Source organism: Dama dama, chromosome 8 (genome assembly GCF_033118175.1).
Source record: "Dama dama isolate Ldn47 chromosome 8, ASM3311817v1, whole genome shotgun sequence".
In the NCBI taxonomy this organism is placed as follows: Eukaryota; Metazoa; Chordata; class Mammalia; order Artiodactyla; family Cervidae; genus Dama; species Dama dama.
Window position 1 is genome coordinate 24643341 of NC_083688.1, and position 21745 is coordinate 24665085.

At 40.2% G+C, this 21745-nt stretch overlaps 1 protein-coding gene across 2 annotated transcripts in view; it reads left to right on the top strand.

The window, feature by feature from the left end:
- The window catches only part of PAX3 (paired box 3), a 96340-nt gene that overhangs the window by 54228 nt on the left and 20367 nt on the right, over positions 1-21745 (top strand). For both annotated transcript variants that reach the window (XM_061147899.1, XM_061147900.1), the window contains exons 5-6: positions 11169-11374; positions 21015-21180. In XM_061147899.1, coding sequence (XP_061003882.1) covers positions 11169-11374; positions 21015-21180 — 372 coding nt within the window. The remainder of the gene's footprint in view (positions 1-11168; positions 11375-21014; positions 21181-21745) is intronic.

The following is a 21745-nucleotide window of genomic DNA, read 5'->3' on the forward strand; positions in this document are numbered from 1 at the left end:
TATTTGTTGACTTTTAAATGACCAATGCACACAATAGCAAAAATATTCAGTCGTGGAAAATAAAGGCAGAGTGATTCTTTGTCAATTGTGTTTTATTTAAAGCTCTGTAAATATGGCTAAGCTTTGGGTTTCATAGGCAGAATTCTTTCTTAGTAACTGCACGTAACATAATTTCACATAGAGCAACCACCATGGAAAATACCACTCACCTTTTATGGTCATGTTTTCACAACGAATTTATAAGGTTGACTGTGACCAGGAAGAAAAAATGTGTCGATATCAGCCAGTCTTTTTCTCAGCCCACCTCACTGGTTGAACCAATTTACTCCTCAAAAGACAATGCTAATAAAAGCATATATTTGATATATAAGATCTAATATTTAGACAGCTTCTCTTAGTTCTCATTGATCAGGTAGGTTACAGGACTCTTGAGATCTCATTTTTTCTCATCTATAAGATGGGGATGACAGCACTCATATAGGGTTTCGGGAACTTTGAAAGAATATGCACACAAAGAATGCCAGAAGCAGAGGTTGGCTATCTTAAGCTGTCAGCAAATCAGTGAATTGCAGCTTTTTAAAAATATCCTTATTATTATTATTGAGTTGGTTTTGTCCAGAACGTTGAAGAAATGATCACAAGAAGGTCTTTGAGAGATCCATGTCCTGCCTCTAGTTAACCAGTTTACACAGAAATGATTTCAGAATTAAATTGTTCTACATAGCAGTGGATGAACCACATTTGGACCAAAAAATGTGGTTTCAATTCAGATGCAGGAACAGAAACATAAGCTAAATCTCCTCATAAAGCGAGTGTTTTGTGACATGGTTTTTCTTTCCCTATTAAAGAAATATTTTTCCATAGGAGGAGAGGAAGGTGAGTATGTTTGGGAGAGTGAAAGGGCTGGACACAATTATTTCTTAAACTGATATCACTGGTGATATTAATGGTAAGCAACCCAGAATGAAAGCATTTCTAATATTCTACAATTCTGAATGAATAAGGTGTAAGTGGAAGAAAGAGATATAATTACCATAGGGAACACAATCTTCTGTTTCATTGGGTTTATTTATTTATTTTTTTCATTCATGACATCTTAGAAATGCATAGTTAACCCTGAGAGATGAAAAATGCCTATTCTTTCGAATTGTTTGCTGTGTCCTGCTTTTCTTTCCTGGCTCAATTCTGTTGAATACTTAAGAGTTGTCACATTTTTAGTAAGTAATAACTGTGTCAAGCTGTGATGACAAAATATCCCAACATAACTGTTAATAAGCATTGTCATTTTAAGCATGAAACAGTTTAGCCAATGATTTATCTCTTATAATGCAGCACTTGGGGCAGCTGTATGATTTGTCTCTTTAGCAAGTCAAGTAATTTCTTTAACAAAATGTTAAGCACAGATGGGCCATAAGCTGTCAGTTAACTATTATTGTGTCTGCATCTGCTTGCTTTGAATGCACTGTTTTATGTATTCAGTCAGTTACTTAGCTGCAGCTCGGTGAAAAGCTGAACCTACTCTGATTGGCAAATAAAATGTTCATTTGTCTCTTCTTCCTATTGTTTTGTTTTGGTAACACATGTCAGCAGCTCAATTACCCAGTTCATTAACAGCTCCCAAAGGACATGATGGCCAGCCCGTGATAAGAGGGCAATTGTGGCACATATGGTCAATAATGGCCTCTCTCTTGGCAATTGTAAATAAAAGTCACTTGGCCCTTTTCCTTTCACCAGAACTACTGTTTTCCTGTTCCCCTTCACTGTGCAAATTACCTTTCTTTGCTCCCTGCCATCCAATCCCAGTAAAGCAAAACCCAGTTTACTGTTTTTTGAGACGCAGAGACTTCAGCAGAGAGGGAGCTCTGGTTCTTAATTTTAATTATGACTGACTTTTAAGCTCTTGAGGGAGGAAAGTTCTTATCAAGGGAGACTATTCTTAGAAAGCTGTTAGCTGATTAATTAGTTAACTAATCAGTTTTCTTAATTGAATAGCAACACATTTTCTTGGGGCTTTTATCTCTTTTCCTCTTTGAAATACTCTGGTGGCTGAAATACTCTGGTTACCACAGAATTTAAAGCAGCAATTTATTAATAAAACAAAAATGTGCCAGTAGAAATCATTTGCAGGGGGCAGATAGGTGTGACTTCATCTTTGCTCCATGAGAGAGATTCATTTCCTTACAGAATTCTTGTTCCAGGTAAGTCTCAAAATAAAGGGTTTAAGAAGCCACTGGGTTCATCTGAGTCACTGTCAGAGTCCCCCCAAACTAGTAAGGATTCCTTCTTCCTTTTTATACCTTTGGAAGGAGATGCCGAAACAGTTCCTTTGGGGTTTTGTGGCTCCCTTAAGCAAAATGTTGCTTGTGTCAGGGGAAAAGAAAGGGCAGAAGCCTGTTTTTACTTAAACATATCAACGAATACAAAATAATCGTTTCTAAAGCTCCTAAAAATAATCACTAGCAGGGCTGAGATGGATGAGAGAGAACTAAACCGTTTTTTTTCTAGCTGTGTTTTTACAAAAGAGGCCCTTAAGGCACTCATGGTCAGGTAGTGGCTGTGAGGAGAGAGCTCCATCCCCAATACGCTTCCTTAGTGAAAAGCGGATGGAGACCTCACGCGCAGTGAAATTCTGTGTTATTGGAACCCCAGGATGGGGGTGGGGGGCGGTGGTCTCGGGGGCCACGCAGCTCAATGCTTCGGAGGCAACTCGGCTGTACCGCCAGCCTCTGCTTCGCAGCCCTGATCGTACACAAACACCCAATGGTGCACGCTGTCCTTTTCAAGTCTCTCCCGGGGCCGGAGCACACGCGGCCCTCCTGGGCTGCCCCCGCGGCCGGCCATTTTCATAACCAATCTGTACTCTCCTCCCAGGGCAGCGGGGACTCCGGGAGTTGTTGAGTGTCAGGGTTTATTTGTGCTATTTTGATTAGCACCAACCTGGCAGGAGCTTATTTTCCTTCTAATGACCCCGTGCTGTGAGAAGGCAGCTTCCGAGGGAAGGGCTTGGGTCAGAGGGGAGGGGACCGGCATTACGTTTCTGCAGCCCCCAAGTGGGGGTGGGGGGCGCTGCTGGGCGGGAACACGGGTAGGTGAAGGGCTGGAGGGCCTTAATTATATTGAGAGTTTCTGAAAGAACCTTTCCGAGAAAGCCCAGAATATTCTTCCCATAAACTGTCCTGCTTTTTTTTTTTTTGCAATTGCTAAAGATTCTCGGGCTGGCTGGCATATTTTGCGGGAGAAATTGTAGTGGCTATAAAAGCAAAACAAGACCCCTACCCGCCCACCTCCCCCACGAGGCCGCTGATCAGGTTATAAACTAAACCATCTCTCCTAGTTTATCAACGAACACAGAATTACTCAAATTCTAGTTCTGAATTAGGAATTCTGGAAAGTTTGAGAATTTCTTAGGCCACACACACTGGCTAGATCTAGATACCTTAGGATTTTGTTGTAAAACTTTGGTTTGTTCTTTTCAGCGGAATTTTTTTTTTCTCTCGACGTATATACAATTTTAAACATTAAATAAAACCGCCGGTTACTTTTTAGCTTGTGAATTAATGTGGAAGAGAAGCTTCCAGGTGCTGAAGTCTCTCAACTGGCTTGGATTAACCCCTACTGTGCGTCCATTTCAACCTCCCCCTCCTCCCGCCTCTGGAAAAAAAAAAAAAAAGTACCCAACCTCCCCTTTCTCATCCACTCCGGCTTTCTTTGTGTCTGCTGCTCCCTGCCAGGCAGGTGTCAGAGCCCTGAATGAGGGTAAACGCTCCGCTGATGGATTCCACAGATGGAGCGTGGAAATTGGTAGAATAGGCCTCGGCCACAGGCCATTTCTGGGGATCCAACAAAAGCCTCCAAATAAGTCAACAAAAATCCCAAAGATCACAAAGGGAAAATGTCATTTGTCATTTATTCTGGGGCTGTGAGGGAATATCAGACTCTTCCTGGCTTTCACCCGAGTAAACACGAGAGAGGTCATTCACATCTCTCTCAGTGTAAAAGGACCACTTCAGATCAGAAAGCAGTTAGTTGTCCCATTGTCTCCTCCTATGTTGAATAGTGAAACTCACAAACACACGAGACATTCTACGATTGGATGCCGAGTAAGTGCATCCAACTTCAAGTTGACCCGTTGAGGACCTCATGGGATATACCTCTGAAATACCCGTACAGTGTCGAACACAGGGCGAAACCACCTCGTGGGGCTCTCAGGAGGTGAGAGCCCCATTTTTATTTTTCTCTTGTTCTTTCATAAGTGAAACACAGATTTGAGGACCGGTGCTGACAGGTTTAACTCCAAAAGGTTAGTACAGACACGGGGACCGTGTGATTCAGTCTGAGGCCGTCTTAGAAGAAATGACCGATGACCAGGGAAGTTCAGTCTCAAAACCTGCAGGGAGAGAGTCCCTCACCTCCTCCCATGTCTGTAAATCGCGTTGTATTATATCAGGGGCAAACATAGAGTTTAAATGGTTGTCATGTTTTGATTCTTTAATTATTCAAATGAAAGGTCTTGCTGAGAAGAAAGACAGTGTGCCAAATGCACTCTTGTGAGTTATTTTGTTTCTCCATTTTTTGCCTGTCTCCCGTCTCTGAATTATACTGGTCTGGAAACCAGTAATTATAGAATCCCACGTGACTAAATCCCTATAAAATTGAGGTAAGATCTCATGTATAATAGCGTTAACTAGGATGAAATATTTCCTGAGGCTACAGAAGAGGTCACAAGGGGTTAAGGGACAAAGACATACTCTCTAATTCTGTAATTCCTTCTTTAATTAAACTTCATGGTCGGTCCGCTGGTGGTAAGACTTTTGCCTTCTCCTCCCAGTTTGTTTCTGAAGGAAGAATTTGTAATCCTGTGGAGTATGATTGTTGCCTATGCTTGACCTTTTTTATTTTTTTTAAGCTGAAAATATTCATTTTCCCAAGGTTGGTTTTGGGAGTTAGTGTGAGATCATTGGGATAACTAAAATTTTTGCTCCTAACACTTAGAATTAGCTTGACATAGGAAAAGAAGTGAAGTTCTTTCAAAATTAAGAATAAAACACTAGGTTGAAGTACTTAGGCATTTGGTGAAAGGTGACATTTTCCCAGCGATCACACTGAGGTTTCTGCTGAATAACTTGTGAATATCACAACAGATTTCAAATTTTTATTCCTGTCCTTTTTGTCTTAAAAGAATTTGAGGTTACCTTATAGCTCTTGATATCCTTTCATCAGGGTGCCTTTAATGTAAAAAAAAAAAGAAGGCTTTAATACAGATATGAACTGAGTGATCAGTTCAACTGCTTGTGATCAGTAATATTTTCCAGCTTGACCCTGGATCTTAGGACCAAGGGTCTCTGATGATTATTAATGGAGACTGCAAATGATCAGACAATTTTAATTTCTTAAATTGATTCAATATCTTGGAAAATTGATTCGTTTCCTAGTGCTTTATTTGAATATACAAAGAACTCAGTGAATATTTGTTGAATTAAATTCACTTGATTTATCAGTTTCCCAATTGAATTTAATTCAACAAATATTTATCGAATTCTTTGTATATTCAAAGTATGGGGGCTTCCCTGGTAGCTCAGATGGTAAAGAATCTGCCTGCAGTGCAGGAGATCTGAGTTCAATCCCTGGGTTGGGAAGATCCCCTGGAGAAAGGAATGGCAACCCTCTCCAGTATTCTTCCCTGCAGAATTCCATGGACTGAGTAGCTTGGCAGGCTGTATATAGTCCATGGGGTCGCAAAGAGTCAGACATGACTGAATGACTAACATTTTCACACTTTCACTTTCAAACTGTTGTATTTCTGTCGATTTTTGCTTGAGTCTAAGTTTTGAAAATTTGAAACAAATGAGAATAGTGGTGGCAATCAGCTAAATGATTTGTATTGGAATTCCTGATTTCGTGTGTTTCTGATTCCTCTTCAAAAGGACTGTGTGCGCGGGCGCGTGTGTGTGTGTGTGTGTGTGTGTGTGTGTGTGTGAGAGAGAGAGAGAGAGAGAGAGGAAAGAGAGAGAGAGAGAGATAAAGGAACCCAACACCTATTTAGGACGTTCCAGGTTAGAAGGGAGAGTTCTCTGAAGTCCTATAAACCTGGGTCAAATCCTAGTTTCCCAGCTGTGTGACCTGAATAACCTCTCTGAGTCTTTCCATTTCCTGTGCAATTACTTTACAGGATTTTTGTTTAGTTGCATAAGGGAAGGAGAGAAATTCTCAACCTCTTGGTAAGATTTGTTCCAGGTTCATTGGTGACATTGAGTTAAACTAGGGCATAAATCAGAGAATGGATTGTGAAGAGGTTTTGGTAATAGGGTCAAAACTTTCAATGTCTGATAACATGGATTGGGATAAAATCTGAGAATTTTTATGCAATTTAAAATAATAAAATTTTCACTTAAAAAACTATATTGTGTATCGATATGGATTTTCTTGTGAGAACCATTCTGGAATTTCAAACTGGGGGACAGTATCTCTAATGAATGATAAACTTTGTGAAGGCAGGTGTAGAATGTGATAGAGCAACTTAAATGTATGAACATCTCCCTTCAGTATTAAGGCCAGACAGTAAAAGTAGACTGAAAAAATTATATTTAATCTAGTTGCTATATCCTGGCAATTTACGAACATTTAGATAAACATCTTGTTAATGCTGCTTGTAGTTTCAAAGTCATAGCTTAAGTATTCTACACAGAAAAAAATATATATAATTTCTTTCTATAAAACTATCTGAAAAAAAGTCTTGTTTTTACTTTGCTGTAATATTTAGCAAGGTTAGAAACTTGGTGTCTAATATCTAATTTGTTCCAGTTTTGAACAAAGTTAAATATGTAAACTAGAATTTTAGTGGAATGATTTAATTTGTGCTATCAAAATGGGATTTAAGTTTTAGACTTGTTTTTGGTAAAACTGATTCAAGTTCAGGACATTATTGCAAACCATGTTCTGTGTGACTAATATATTTTAATTCTGTTGAGTGATACAAGAAATGGTAGTATTTCTGTCTTTAGAAAGAGCTAGTATTTCCTAGCTTGCAGATTAATCTAGGGTGGTTCTCTGAACATTTTTAAAAGCCCACATCCCTCTGGAATTCACAGATGGGGAAAAGTTAGAATTAGCTTGTAAGACTGTGGCTTCACAGTGTCAAAAATGATCAGTTTGTTCGGATAATTTTCCAGCAGAAAAATCAGGCAAATTGTTTCCTCAGTGCCTTTGAAATTATGCTGTTTGGAATTTTTCCTAGTTAGATGGAACCTTTGGATTGCTTTTGAGTAAATAGTCTAGAAATAAAAGTAGTAATTTGCTAACTTGTTGAAGAAAAATTTATTTTTGGTGGTGAAGTCTGTCCTATTGAACTCTTAGATATTCTGAGTCTTTTTCATCACTGGCTGTTGATAGTTCCTCACCTTTTTTTTTTTTTAAATCACAATCCTCTTTGAATTGATAATTATTCCTCAGAAAAAAATTCAATTGCATTCAAATGCTTGCAACAATTTTCAAGTAATTTTTAAGGATTCAAAACCTCCACCCTCAAAGCTCATCTAAATGGTGGGTGACTCATAAGAGCAGAATTTCCATTTTAAAGATCTAAAATGATGGCAGAGAAGTCAATTTTAGCTCAAAACTTAATTTTTCTCCTGTACTTCTACCTATTCAGCATGTATTTATTGAGCACATATTATGTTTCAGCAATAGTTCTAGCAATGAACAAGGCAAAGGAAAGGACTTGAGCTCACAGAGTTTATATTCTGGTTGGATAGAGGTGGGCGGGTATTAATTGTTAAGTTGAAACAGTGGTCTTCATCCTCAGAATTAACTCTGGCTGCTTCTTGTACATCTAAGCAGCCATTTTTCTCCAGAAACTAGCGATGATTTTGATTAATTGACCTGACAGTGCATGGCACATCATATTTACTTGGGAGGATTTAATAGCCCCAGAGACTCCCAAAGGAAACATGAAAATTTCCACATACTATTATCCTAATGGGATCAGAGTAAGAGAAAGTGCAAGCAAAGATTTAAAGTTCTCACAGGCAGAGGAGAGATTTAGGTCAGTTCTTAAATGCTGTTGAGTTTTTTACCTGAATTCACATTAGACAAAAAAGTCAAGGCAACAAAAACTGAAAGCATGGAAGGAATACATTTTATAAAAATTTATTTTCTTCCTAGGGGAAAGAGTAATTTGTTTCTTGAGTATATTATTTGTAATTGAAAAAAGTACAAGTAGGGGCAAGTTTTTGGATAAATTGTGGTGGAAAATATTTTATATACTCGGGAATTTTACAGGGGAAGCAAATAACTAGTCTGGAATTTTCTGTAGAGATGGTTCTCGAAGTGTCAGTCCAGGATCAGTAAAATCAGCATCAGCCACCAGGGAATGTCTTAAAAATGTGACTTCTCAGAGCCCATTCTGTACCAACGAAATCAGAGGAAGGGACAGCCATCTGAGTTTTAACAATTTTATCCAGTGATTCTGATGCTCCAGAGGTTTGAGAACCACTGCCCTACAATTATGCACAAATTATCATCCTTTTAATTTGGTTCACATTTATTAAAGGTAGGCACATGTAAGTTGTATTGGCTGCTTTTTAAGTTTAGCACACAGTGCACAACATATTTCTTAGCAAGTTAATGTTGTTTGTTGTTCAGTTGCTAAGTTGAGTCCAACTCTTTGCGACCCCATGGACTGCAGCTTGCAGTCAGCATGTTAATACTCCTGTAAATATTCCCATACTTAAAGAAAGCCTATTTTTCTTTCTTTCAGTTAGTGCTAAAATATCTTATAATAAGATTTACATTAAATTAGACCATTTTATATTAAATTAGATAACATAATTGAAAAACCAAACATAATGGCCAACATACAGTAGGGCATTATATAATTACCTTTTGCTTTTATGTACCAGAATTGGTTTTCTTTAATTTGTCATATATATTATTAATGTACTTTCTTAATTTCACAGTATTTGAATGTGAATAAAATGTGGAAGTATTAAAATAATAGAAAACTTAGAATTATATTTATGAGTTCTTTTGTATGGGTACTTTTTTGGGGCAAATTATAGCTTATTCTGAAGTTGAATGAAATTTAAAATTTCATTTAAATTTAAAATTTAAAATTTCCATGGGGCAGAATTAAGTTTGAGCTCAAGAGAGTAGAAAATTGGCATTGTAGGAGATACTGCATTTTAGGATCGCTTCTAGCGCCCCTTGCATTTCCCCAAGTCCTCCGGCCTGAGGGGGCAAGTGAATTACCTTGACACTGTCTATGTCTGCTCAGTCATGTCCAGCTGTTTGCAACTCCATGAACTGCAGCCCGCCAGGCTCCTCTGTCCATGGAATTTTCCAGTCTAGAATACTGGAGTGGGTTGCCATTTCCTTCTCCAGGGAATCTTCCTGACCCAGGAATCAATTCCACGTCTTTTTCATCTCCTGCATTGGCAGGTGGATTCTTTACCACTGTGCCACCTGGGAAGCCCATTAGTAATCTACAATTATCTGGCTGGCAGCATACGTAGGCCGCTTCCCCAGAGGATCCCCCAGTTGTTTGGGGAGTTTTCTGAGTGCGTTTGGATGTGTTCTGGAGCACGGTGGCTCCAGCTCCTGCGCTGTGCTCAGAGTTTATGGCCTGACAGCCTCTGCCACTGCCCGGAGCTCCAGGCCTCTGAGAGAGGAGCTGCTCTCCTACTGAGAGCCCTTGTGTGATGCGTTCTCAAACTGCAGCACCTGCTGCTGGCCAGCAGGTGCTTGGTTACAGTTACATCTCACACACAGCAAACTGCATCACGAATACGAATTTCTACTTAATTTCCCAGCTCCCCCTCCTTTTTCTTAGGCACCTGCATTCTCAATTTGGAAGGTCTTCTTCCCTGAGCATGCTCATACACAGGCAAATTCAAGCTTTGTAGTGGGGGCTGCAGCAAGGCTGGCTCCAGGGCCATGTGACCTGTTCAGTCACCCAGGGCCCCCGTGCAGAGAAGGGCCCTGTGCTTAGCTTTACACTCTGTTGTTGCCATCTTGAAATTCATGATTAACTTTCGAACGCAGGGTTCTGCATTTTCATTTTTGCACTGCATTCCTCAAGTTAGAGTACTGGTATCACTCTATTTTTTTTTTTTAACTTGGCTGGTGGATTGCTTACTGGTTTATCCACTAAGTCTCTCAGTCATATTTGATTTTTTGTGACCCCATGGGCTGTATAGGCTGCCAGGCTTCTCTGTCCATGGGATTCCCCAGGCAAGAATACTGGACTGGGTTGCCATTCCCTTCTCCAGGAGATCTTCCTGACCCAGGGATCGAACCCATCTTCTGCACTACAGGCAGATTCTTTACCGTCAGTTTATGCCTCAAATTAGGTAGCAGTTCTGAGCAGCTGCCTATCCATTCAGCAGAGATCCAGACTCTGAATCTCTGTTTAGAAACAATTCACTAGACTATGTCTGCTTCTTCCTGTGTCTGTTCTTGAGACTTAGATTAACAATATCTAAACTCCCCTTAAAGCACTTCCTAATATCTGGTCATGAGATAGTAAATTTAACATGGTTTTTCTTATAAGGAGCGGTACAGTCCACAAATTTATAGGAATCCTGTGATAGTTTACTGTTACTGCTTTTTTAGATGCAAAGTCAGTTTTGGAATATTTATTTTTAAAAATCACTAACAAATTTTCTCCTGGTCTAAGGGCTGGTGAAAATTTATCAGGAACCAAATTAAATGTGATTCATTTATTGGACAAGAACTGAGTATCCATTAAATGCTAAGGGTGAGGGCCAGAAAAAATAGAGGCCTATCCTTGCTTTTTGAGAGCTCGTAATGGACTTAGAATGACAGATTCAGAGAGCAAATATTTCTGCCTAGGGGAGCCTGGAAATGGGGTTGGGGAAGAGATTAAATACTATTTAATGTAATCCTGCAAGGAGGGACTTGATGTCTATGGGAGGACTTTGGCAGTGTACTTTAGACTAGGATTTGAGTCATTATATCTTGGTCAGACTCCCCCCGCTGCTCCATGTGTTGGCCCCATCAAGCAGCTTTCAGGATCTCAGTTGCCTGACCAGGGATCAAACCCGGGCCCTGGCAGTGACCGTCCAGAATCCTAACCATTAGGCTAGCAGGGAACTCCCCAGACTTGTTTGTTGACACACATTAGATCACTTCTTTTTTCCTGTGCTTTTTAGCCTCGGCACCGCAATCAGATGAAGGCTCTGACATCGACTCTGAACCAGACTTGCCCCTCAAGAGGAAACAGCGCCGGAGCCGCACCACCTTCACAGCTGAACAGCTTGAAGAGCTGGAGCGGGCTTTTGAGAGAACCCACTATCCTGACATTTACACCAGGGAGGAACTGGCCCAGAGGGCAAAGCTTACGGAGGCCCGAGTACAGGTACCGACATCCCAACATCCCATCCTGTGTAAACCCAGACAGGGAACAAGAGCATCTTCTTCTCTAAGGCGTATTTCAAACCAAGAAGGTAAATATGTTAGGAATGGTCCTTCATGGTGAACGGTCGCCTCTCACATTATAAAGTTCTCCCTTTCTGATTTCTTTCCTTTACGTTTTGCCTTGTCATGATAGCAATATCATGACCTGTTTTTCTTTTTATTTGCACTTGTGTGGTCCAACCACCTCCGGCCACTGCTCCTCCCCTCCCCCCGCCCCCCTGCCCCCCTCGTCTCTGCCCCCTCACCCACCCCTGCCCCCTTCCTCAAGGTATGTCTGTGGGATATACAGCAACCTTTTACTATGCTAACCAGTAAGTCAGAAAATGTCCTTTTTCCTCTTAATAGTTTGGTAAGTCCAATTATTGGTATGATGGCTATATTTGGCTTCTTTTCTGTCACATTGTTTGATCCGAGTATTTTATATGTATAGGTTTAAAACTGTTTTAAACTATTTAATTAGCTTTCTTTCTATTCTTAGTATATTTTGTATTTATGAACATGTATGTTCTTATTTTAGACTTTGTCATTATGAGGAGACTGTGTTAATAATTGTATCAAATGTAACAGAGAAGAATGTCAATTCATGTTCCTCACACATCATTTCAGGGATCCTTGTTATGTACTGCCAGGGAAGGCATAGATTTTGGGGGTGGTACATGGACAACAACGAAGTTTTGAGTGGTGGTTGTGTGCCAGGCACTGTTCTAGATGCTTTGTATGGATTAACTCATTTACTTATCATTAAAACCCTAGGTTGGTACTATGACTAGCCCCAATTTATAGATGAGGAAACTGAGACTCAGAGCATTTAAGTAACTACCCAAAGTCATGTAGCTAGTAAGTGATCACGGTAATCGGATTCCATATATTTCCTCTCCGTAGCCATTCAAGCGTAAAGAAGTGCAAAGTTGTATAAGGTAAAATCCTTTCCTTTAAGTCTAGAAGCTTTTCAAGTAGCTGTATTATTTTAAGAACATGTAAAATTACCTTTTCAGCTTAGAAGTGTTCTGAACCCTGGAGAAAGGCTACTTTGGTGTAATTTGTTTCTATTGAGTGATAGAATAATGTTTCATTATGAATGATGAACAGTCTCCCCAAGGTAGAAAAGCACTGCTGGAAACATTACAAGTGCCTCAGGGTATCCTGGAATTCTTTACTGGCCCAGGAGTTGAAGTCACTTTATCCGGAAATGTCATGTTATTCCCAGATACTTGACTTTCATAGTCAGAGTGAGACTGAGGACTCAGCAGCGAACTAGGCAGTTGATGTGGTCTCTAGATTGTTTGACACCTTCCCCTATGCATCTAACTATCTCTCCCATCACAGATTGTTCTGGAATAGCCTCTTATAGTCTGCAGAGCCAAGTCAGATTGCTTTTCTCAGCTTGACTTTCTATCTGATCGTCACAGTGCTAGGAAAGTCAAGGAACACTAAGATGAATGAAGACAAATTTCTCAAGGAACTAGTGTTAAATGGGGTAATAAAGTAAACACACAAATAATTTGAAAGCAAAGCTGATTTGATAAGTGTATTAGAGAGAAATGAAGTGCAGTGAGAGCTGAGAGGAGGAAAGGTGTGAGATCTTGTTGGGGTAAACAAGGGGGGCTCATGAAGAAGGGAGGGTTCAGATGGACTTTTTTTTCAGATGGACTTCTGGGTCTAGATAAATAGTCATTGGGCAGGGCAGGTGGGAGAGCATTTTAGTAACACAGAATAATGAGCAGAAGCACAGAGGGCTGGACGCACACTAGTTACATGTCAGATGAACTTTCATTTTCACTCTAGTCATGTTGAGGAAACAGTGAATAGTTCACTTTGGTTAAATAGAGGGAGTGGTAGGGTGGCAGGAAGGAAGCTGATTGGAAATCTGTTTGCTTTCTTTGTATGCTGTTTTTGTTTGGTCACTAAGTCTTGTCTGACTCTTTGCAACCCCATGAACTACAGCATGCCAGTTCTTCACTAGCTCCTGGAGTTTGCTCAAATTCACTTTCATTGAAGCAGAGATGCCATCCAACCATCTCATCCTCTGAGAGAGGTTGAGATCCTCTCAACCCCCTTCTCCTCTTGCCTTCAATTTTTCCCAGCATCAGGGTCTTTTCTTAGTGTTTATTTTTTGGTACTTAGGAAATGTGCATTCAGTAGAATATGATTCTATCAGATATAACATATAGAGAGGTGTGTCAATTCTTGTTATTCACTCATCACTTCAGGGATCCTTGTTCTGTACCAAGTACTCTGTGGACTGTAGGGGTGGTGCATAAACAATAGTGAAATTTTGAGCGCTTACATACATTTGGTGGAGAGCTTGGGGGGTCAGGCAAGGCAGCTAAATTTGCTGCAAAGGGCATTGAAGGTGGTGGGCATGAAATAGGTCAGCAGCAATGGGAATGGAAAGGAGAGAACTGCTGTGGAAGGTGGAATGTAGGCATCTGATTGTGTGAGCTGGAGGTGCATGCAGCGAAGAGTCCCAGATATGCTGGGATTTATAGCACAAATGTTTCACAGCTGGACCTATTCAATCCCTGTATTTAGTACATTGGGATATAGTGCTCCTTTCCAGAAATGACCACTTCTAACCACAAACTGGGCTTCCCTGGTGGCTCAGATGGTAAAGAATCCGCCTGCTGTACAGGAGACCTGAGTTTGATTCCTGGGTTGGGAAGATCGCTTGGCGAAAGAAAGGAATGGTAACCCACTCCAGTACTCTTGCCTGGAGAATCCCATGGACAGAGGAGCCTGGCAGATTACAGTCCATGGTGTCTCAAAGGGTCATATATGACTGAATGACTAACACTTTTTCAATCACAAATCATGATATATATATATATATATATCACATATTATTTATAGTAACATATACTCATATATCGTATTTATATAGCATATATAATGTATAATATCATAATATATATTATTTATAGTAACATACAGTATGCATATTATAATTATATAACAATGCTATATGTATTATTTACATCAAGTCTGTTTGCTTTTATTATAGTTCTGTGATCACCCAGTTTAAATGTGAAGTTGAGGTCCATTCATTCTTCCTTTCTTTCGGCAAACCTTTATTGAGTGCCCTCTATATCCCAGGGTCTGATCCCTGTCCCCCCAGGCTGGTCAAGCCCACACACTGGGTCTGCGTTTAAGACAGACTGGAGGTCAGTTCTGACCTCAGAATCAAAAAATAAACATTGGATTTAAAGGAATCAAACAAAGAGAGTGATGGAAAACTGAGAAGAGTGTTCCCTGTTCCTCTGCCTCCTTGTTGCATTTGCCAAAGACACGTATGTGGGGACAGAGTTCATCTCAACCGCATCCAGCTTGTACAGGGCCGGGCACTGCTTCAGGAAATGTGAAGGAGAGTAAGAGTGGCCCATTAACTTCCAGAGGACAAGGGATCAAACCGATAAAGAGTGGTTCATATTTTTCTGTACAGTGACCTCCTTTCCAAAGCAGGGCCCTCATTAACCTAACAGCTGTCCTAATGTGGCTTTAACCCGGTGACTCTTTACATTCCTTATGGCTTCATTAGTTCCCTTGAGACGCATCATGTCTTGCACCACAGCTATGATCTACAGCCTAACAAATTCCCTACAACACCCGGCATATGGATCTTTTACTTAACCCAGCAGGAAAAAGAAGGGAGTAGTTAATCACTGATTGAAATGCCAGAACAAAATCCTTTAGTTTTTAGAAGGATCTGGGAAAGCAGTCGCAGCGTCAGTTTGGTTTGAGTGATAGCCAGAGAGTGTGTTAGTTTAATTTGGGGCACCTGGGAAAACCCAACACCAAACCAAAAAAAAAAAAACAAACCCAAATGTGTCTACATTCCCCTCCCTCCGTGGAAGAAAATTTCTAAGCTCTTGTGGATAAAGATGAGATTAAAGCTTTAATAACTTAGACCTTTATCAATATTTGAAAAAATTTATTTGGACAGTAACTATGTTATATTTATCAGGGCTGAATCTGAGTATACAGTCTAAGAATTACTGTACAGCAAAGACTTAATTCGCTTAATTCACTTTCCTGGTAGCTGTTATTATGAAAATAATGGCAAAAACTACAATTTTGTAAGGAGTGACTTGCAAACACTTAGGATGTGTAAAAGTTTTAGTAAATATTCCATCTAAGAACTGTACAAAGCAGGCAAGTATTCTTGCCACCCATGTAATGGAAGACAGGAAAGAAAGCTGCTTGTGGAAAAAAGGATTTAGCTAGGAATCAGAAGATGTGGGTTTTGGTCTCAGCTTTACCCAAAGGGTTTTGTCGAGCAAGTCACTTAATTTTGCTCTAATCCTACTGGGCTTCATTTTTTCTAATTTTATTTTTAAAATATGGGATTTAGATCAGATGGTCTTAGGCTGAGTCCGTGAATGACTGGGATAATCACGAATGGACTTCAGGAGACCTGGGAAACTTGACATTTGTACACAGATGTTCTGCTTTTGCCTGTGTGTGTGTGCACACAAGTGTTAGATAGGGAGAGGGATGCTAGCTGTCCTCATATTCTTACAAATCACCACCCCTTGCTCATTTCATTAATTGAAACCCCCTAAGATGCGTGATCTCTCGGGACGCTTCTTGCATTGATAATTTGGGATTCTCATGGAAGCCCAATGATGGTTCATGTCAATGTATGACACAACCCACTACAATATTGTAAAGTAATTAGCCTCCAACTAATAAAAATAAATGAAAAAAAAAAATAAAAGCATTTCAAGCTAAAAAAAAAAACCAATGATGGTTTAAAACCATCTGACAGATCTTTGTAGTTCCGAAGGTATGAAATATTTGGCCCTGAACTCCATAATGAAGCAAAAATGTGGTCATCCTACCAATCTGTGCCACAGTTTGCTCTTGTGATATATAAAGTTGTGTATGCCCTCATGTGTGATATTCACAGGAAGATGCCATTTGTCCTTGTCAGCCTGGCCCGTCCTCTCCCCATCCTGCTCTTCACACAGTGGTCTAGGCTGGGTAGCAGCCGTGGTAGGAGGGCTGGGCGAGTGGAGTGAGGGAACAAGCAGCTTGTTCTGAATTTACCTACTTGGAAAGTACTGTAATTGGCACTTTAGTATCAGCTCTGGTAGTTAATGAAACATTTTGTAATCTTGTTGTAAATTCTAAGGGTTAATGATTACACTCTCTTCCCATTTTTCAAACTGTATTTGAAGTAACCCATCTGGAATAAAGTAGGTTAGATTGCTTTTGAGGACCACACCAAAAATGTGAACCAGTAATTTATTGAGAGCAAAATTAGGCTTACACCATGGGACAATTAGCACTAATCCATGAAACTTGGAAGCAATTTGGACCTAAGCCTCCGTTCAAGCCAGACTGGCTTTCAATTATTTGAGGTGTTATTTGGGCACTTTCCTGCTTGCTCAGGGGCATGAAAGGCTTTGGCTATAGACAGAACTCAGAAAACAAAGCAAGGCTTTAATTCTTGGATTTCTCAATGTGACATTTTTACTTAATAACTAACATTTACTGAACACACTATCTTTTTTTTTATAGTATTCTTTTACCAGCTTTGTTTATATTGTCTCATTTAATTGTTTGTTGTCTCATTTAATCCTGTGAAGGAGTTTTTTATTTCTCCCATTTAGTAGATGAGAAAGCAGAGGCCCACAGATGTTAAGCAAATTTTTCAAGGTTACAGAGGTAGTAAGGGACAGGAAAAGCTGGGATTCAACTCTTGCCTGCATTGCTCCCATGAATGAAAAGCATGACTGTATTTTTAAAAATCCTGAGTTTTTTTTTTTCCAGCTTTTATTGCTGAGAATAAATTGGTGACTTATTTTATTCAGGAAGAGGAAAATTTATAAAAACCTATTCTTTTGTGATTATCTTTTTTCCCTAGTTATTGTGATATTATAGGGATCTTTCAATCAATTTCAATTTTGCTTCAAAAAAATCATTGGATGTTATATTATTCCAGAATGGACCTGAAGATCATTTCCAAAAGCATGAAGAGAGACATACAGGCAGGGAAAGATTGAGGGAGCAGGTGAAATTGAACCAGGTTCAGTTCATCAAATGAAATAAAAACCTGCTGCAAGGGAAGGTTCTGCTGTTGTGTGATATTGTACAGGCAATTGTAAGCAACTGTGCCCGATAGGAGTTATCCACTGATATATGCCTCCTGCCCCACTTCCTTACTATGCGAAATGTGATGTGAAAGGCCAGGTAATGCCGGGGAGAGTGAAATCACACTGAATTAGAGATTGTAAAGTGACATTTAACAGGACGGTAGCAGACATTGAGATGGAAAAGACTGAAGGCAAAAGGAGAAGGGGGCAGCAGAGGATGAGATTGTTAGATAGCATCACCAACTCAATGGACATAAATCTGAGCAAACTCTGGGAGATAGTAAAGGACAGAGGAGCCTGGCAGGCTACAGTCCCTGGAGTCTCAAAGAGTCAGACATGACTTACTGACTGAACAGCCACAACCACAAGCTGACTTTGTAAACTCGTTCTTGCCCTACTGGCTAAGAAATTGGTAGAAGACTCATGTTCTCCTCTAGAACCTCAAAGGCCAGTTTGTTGCTATTGCTACTCTTTTCAAAATGAAGAAAAGTTTCTAGTCATTGTGAAAACCGAATCATAAATACCTTCTACCGATTTTGGGACTTCCCTGGTAGCTCAGGTGGTAAAGAATCTCCCTGCGATGCAGGAGACCTGGGTTCGATCCCTGGGTTGGGAAGATCCCCTGGAGAAGGGAATGGCAACCCACTCCAGTATTCCTGCCTGGAGAATTCCATGGACAGAGCACCCCGGTGTGCTATAGTCCATGGGGTTGCAAAAAGTCAGACATGACTGAGCGACTCACACTTTTACTTTCCACCCATTTTAAGTTATTTTATTCAGCCTTATGCACTTACACGTGTCATCCAGTAGATTATTCCTTGACTGTCTGTTAGGAATTAGGTGATATAATATTGGAAGAGTTAGGTAGGACTTCTGAGTGCCAGGGGAATGTCTTTCAGTCACAGATGGGGTAATAACAGCACCCCAGAATCATTGTGCTTAAAATGAAGCACTTGGGTACTTAAAGTAAAGGTGATTTCAAGGGCACCTTTTTTCTATTAAAAATAGATGTGTGTTTTATGAGTTTCAAAGCCTAAAGAAGGCAAGGACTATTTCCCAGTTTGCAGCTTCAGTGTATTTTTACTTCAGCACCACTTCTGGCAGTTTCGCTGCTTCTTGGAGATGCAGAGGCTGCCGGGGCAAGATGATAGAAAACTCTGGTTAGCTGGCCAGAGATATGCAGCTCAGTCCTCAAGAAGCCCTGGTTCTCTCAGAAATAGCCGTCTGGATTTTTTTAGCCTGAATTTAAACAACATTTAAATTCCTTCCTTTGGGAAACTCTTAAACCTCCTGTTAAAGGTTTGTTTTTCAGTAAAGATTTGCTTTCCAACTATTCCTCATCTTTTATGGTAGTTATAATATATACTGTATGGTAAATATAAGAACTTATAAATCCACCTCCTGGTGGGTTTATTCCATGTCATCAATGTTTACTTGTATCATTGTGGAAAAATGAAACAAAACCAAACAACCTTGTACCCCTAGCCTTTTGGGTTTAATCTTTTGAAGGGATTTGTAGAAAGTCATGATGTTCCTTCTAATTTATTATCTGAATGAAGACATTTTTGATTTTAAAAAATTGGGTTATGGAGGAGTTAGCATGAACATAAATCAAAAGTAGGTTGGGATTGATGGAGTAACCAGGCAGAGCCCACCCACTGGATAAATCAAATTTGGTTTACTTATCTAAAGGTTACAGCAGGAAGTTGGCCCAGAGAGATTGGAGACATGCTCTGATAATGTCAGAAGGGCAAGCTTCTGAGATCTTCATAATGAATCTCACCAGTAGGTTTGGTGACAGTAAGTCTGAAGGAGTGAAGTCACATCATAACTTTTGGAAATTCAACTCTCCTCCCTGCCTAGGCAGCTGAAGATGCACTGCACATGGGTTGGTCAAGATAGGTGTGGGGACCCTTCCCTTGAGCCAGATGTGCCTCGTTGATCTTGAGGTTATATACTATAAAATATGACCACAGTGCATGGGATAGTACAGTACACTCTGGCATGAATACAACCCTCATTCCTTACCCTCAGCCTCCTCAGGCTAACCAGCTTGTTACAAGCACTCCTGAAAACAGTTTTTTTGCCCTGATGCCTCTGGGAGTCATGGTAACAGACACTTCGACTTCCAGTGAGAAAACACAATTGATCCAGAACCGAAATTGAATGCCGTTCCTGGTTCTATTATCCCAGGTGGCAATTTATTAAGTTAAGTAAAACTCTAATTCAATTATGTATCAACTTGAGAAAATATTGACTTACCTTCTTTTCCTGTTGGATACTTAAGGAGTATTAAATGTTAGTGTTCTAAGGAAGTTCAAACAGCTTTCCTTACTAGTATCTTGCAGCATGGCTAGAGAAGACCAGACTCCTTTTCAGACAGATGCTTGAGTGAATAGCAGAAGTTTAAGCAGATGCCTTGGGGAAGTATTTATTAAACTCAGCTCTCTTGTTTAAGAAAGGAGGGAGGGAGACATTCCTCCCTCCATTCTTAAAAATTTTGTGACTTGAGGTTTACAATTAAGTTGTTTAAGTGTTAACTTTGTTCTGTGGGGAAATCAAGTCATCTTTTCTCAAGCATGCTGGTCTCTTGTATCATCTCTTCCGTCTGGACTGACCACTTTTTGAAGCTTAATCCAAGCTTAAAATGAGTTGACATTCTGTCTCTCATAAAAAGTTTTCTGATTCTCTGCATTTCCAAACATGGAACTTCTACCTCTAGTGAGCAATTAGTTTGGTGCCCTTGACCACTCTGTGAATTCCTTGAAGACAAGACAGTAAGCTCCTTGAACTCAGGGATCCTACCTTATCTACTCCTTTTTCCCTCTGATAAAAAGATAGATGCTTACAGCTGTTAGGGAAAGAAATAATAAAACAAACTCATTTTGTAAGGGATCTTCATAGATAAAGTGCTTTCTTTTCTTGAAGTACCTCTTCAACATTTATTTCTATTAAGATCAGTATAATGTCTCACATTTTGGAAGAGACAGTAAACAATAGCTCCACTTATCCTTCTGGTCAATTTATAAGACTTTTCAGGAGCTGTGCACATAATGTTCATAGAAATACAGAGACATTGATAAGACTTTGGAATACAAGGGTTAGTGCAGTAGGCAGGGCCAAATTAGGACACATGTCATGGAGGGGGCCATAGAGACTCCTGGATCCTCCCTAAAGTCCTGTAGTACATGATGGTGGGGGGGTGCTGATGGTGATGGCACCCCTGCTCAGCCATCCCCCCCTATAGTCACCCCAGAGTTCATGGGGGCTCTTGCCAGACCTCGAAAAGCCCTTGAGGTTCCTCTACTGACCCCTGACATCTAGCTCTGCTTTCTCCCCTGACAATACAAGCCAGAAGGTAGAGGACTCTTGTGTCCATTTGCCCTGTCAGTAAGGGGCCTTTAATCTGTTTTAGCATGAAAAATTCATTAAGAATGTACTATTATTTCATCAGTGAAATTCTCAAATTTTAAATTAAATCCATAGGTCTGGTTTAGCAACCGCCGTGCAAGATGGAGGAAGCAGGCTGGGGCCAATCAACTGATGGCTTTCAACCATCTCATTCCCGGGGGATTCCCTCCCACAGCCATGCCAACCCTGCCAACGTACCAGCTCTCGGAGACCTCTTACCAGCCCACAGCTATTCCACAAGGTATGGAGGAAGAGAGTCAAGGGGTTAAAACGTAATTCCCTGTCTTGTTCTCTGCTGCTTACTTTATATGGTGAAATCTTCTGTGATGTCCCTGTGGCTGTTTGTATGTTTGTTACATTATATCGGGTTGTCCTGAAAGTACCTGTCACCTTTCAGAAACATAGTTTGTTCTATGACATGTCTGAATCTCTCTAGTTAAACTGTGTTGTAATATAGTATTGTTTCAGGATTTTAAAACAAAACCAAACAATGAACCAAAACCAAAACAATCTCCCAAAATAAGCATGCAATTGGCTTTTCCTTTGTTAAAACCTCTATGTTTGTACTCCAGTCTGCAATTAACTGAAGTTCTGATGGCTCCTCACTGGGGTAGGAATTGAGGGTAGGTAAACTTTGGTAAAGTCCTTCTATGTTAGAGCATGGGCTTCCCAGGTGGCTCAGTGCTAAAGAATCTGCCTGCCACTCATGAGACATGGGTTTGATTCCTGGGTCAGGAAGATCCCCTGGAGAAGGAAGTGGCAACCCACTCCAGTAGTCTTGCTTGGGAATTCCCATGGACAGAAAA